General features: G+C 37.1%; 1 protein-coding gene across 1 annotated transcript; it reads right to left on the reverse strand.

Annotated features, from left to right (window-relative positions):
* Positions 1–49: 49 nt before the first annotated feature.
* On the reverse strand, positions 50–1,725 carry LOC107736618 (leucine-rich repeat-containing protein 45-like; the record flags this gene model as incomplete). The annotated part of the gene is made up of 6 exons (XM_016547997.1): positions 50–290; positions 380–472; positions 1,127–1,219; positions 1,300–1,370; positions 1,461–1,572; positions 1,648–1,725. Coding segments are annotated over 6 exons (688 nt in total), but the record flags the coding sequence as incomplete, so codon positions are not given.
* Between the last annotated feature and the right edge of the window lie 225 nt (positions 1,726–1,950).

Genomic DNA, 1,950 nt, shown 5'->3' on the forward strand with positions numbered 1-1,950 from the left:
AAACTGGAAAAAAAAAAAAAATTTCAAAACTGTTCTAGGAAAACTATACTAGTATCTCCATGATAGTGAAATAGCACTGGAAGCACTCCCTGAGTGACTGCATTTGGATCCTGTACCTGCTGTAACTCGTCTATCCTGCGGCGGAGCGTGTCCATCTCGATGCTTTGCTGGCCCACTTTGGCATGCAGCTCAGCGATGGTCTGTTTCTGATGGGTGCAGTGGTTCTGCGATTCATCCCGAGACTGACGAACCGCTCGCAGTTTCTCCTCCAGGCTGGTCAGGTGCTGCTGCTGCAGAGGGAATGAGCAGAGGATCTTGTGGCTTTGATGAACAATACTGCAGCTACTAATGTAGCAACAATTCAAAAAGTATGGCATACCTCCTCCAGTCGCACTTGGGCACGCACTTTCCCAAGCTCCTCCTCAGCCTGAGCTCTCTCAGTCACTAGAGACGCTTTCACTCTGCTCAGCTCCTGCATGCAAGAGTGCAAACGTGATTCTTCATTCTGTCGATCTTCTTTATGTACCATTAAGAACAATGACATTCCAAAACCAACAATAATTCTAAAGAAAACAAGGCTGAGGTTAGTTTTCAAATGGAATGAATAATTCACCCAAAATGTCATTCCAAACCCGAATGCTTTTTTTTTTTAAACACAAAAGTAGAATTTGAGAAAGAAACTTGAGAAAGTGACAGGACATAAAATGAACTATAAAAATGTATATGTATATATTCCAAGTCTTAGGATTTTTTTCTGAAAAAAATAAATAATAACTTTTTTACAGTTATTGACTAAAACTAAAACAACAAAAAAACATTTTTTGTTTATAATAAACTTTAACTGAAATAAAATAAAATATATATTATATATACTTCATTTCAGCTAATTGCCAAGAAAACATTTCTCATTTTCAGTTAGTACTTGAAAACTGAAATAAAAACTAACAAAAACTATATTGACATATGAAAAATAAATAAATAATAATAATAATGACAAAAACGTGCAAATTACTAACGTTTTAACTAAAATTAAAATGAAAACAGAAAATAAAAACATTCAAAATATGAATAAAAAACTAGTATCTCAATGATACTAAAATAACACTGCAATACAACATGAGAGTACTTCTTCTAATTGGATCCGCTGTCCTTCAAGTTTGAGGGTGCGTTCTTGAAGAGCTCTCTCACTCTCCTCCTGGTGTCTTGTCAGATGATCCACCTGGAGCGAAAGGACAATGAACTTTCAGCAACAGCAACTAAGAATTTAAGCAAAACTCTCTGTGGGTTTAACATCTTCACCTCCTTCTGTCGTAAACTGTCCATGTCTTCAAGTGCCTGCTTGGATCTTCTCTTCTCCATTTCCAGCCTTTCTAATGGAACCAAGAAAACATTTCAAACTTTAAAATACAATCTAAAAGCAGAGGATTTTGCCATATAGCCGAGTTGGAAGTGATGAGCACCTTCGGTTTGGGCGAGACGCAGCTTTAGTTCAGCAGTGGTGTTTGTGAGTTCCTGCTTCAGCTCAAAGATCTGCTCCTGTTGTGTTTTACATCTGCGTTCGGTCTCCTCCAGCTGTGAGGGTTAAACAGACCGGGTAAATCTCACACACCCAAGCTGCTCATTATATGAAATGCTTGGCCTCTGTACCTTGTTCCTAAGCTGGAGGTTCTTCTCTGACAAGCTGTTCACCTCCTTCAAAAGCTTTGCTTCCTTCAGAGCACTATCCTACAAACCAGAAACATGACAAATCATTTACTATGAAGTAGCAGCTAGTTAAATGATCAAGCGTTGTAATCGTATACACTACTATTCAAAAGTCTCTTCTGCAGACCAAGACTGCATTGATTTGATCAAAAATACAGTAAAATCAGTAATATTGTGAAATAATAATAATGATATGTTTTCTATGTTTTAAAATGTAATTTATTTCTGTGATCAAAGCTGAATTTT

Source organism: Sinocyclocheilus rhinocerous, unplaced genomic scaffold, assembly GCF_001515625.1.
Source record: "Sinocyclocheilus rhinocerous isolate Xijiao unplaced genomic scaffold, SAMN03320098_v1.1 C36835124, whole genome shotgun sequence".
Lineage (NCBI taxonomy): Eukaryota > Metazoa > Chordata > Actinopteri > Cypriniformes > Cyprinidae > Sinocyclocheilus > Sinocyclocheilus rhinocerous.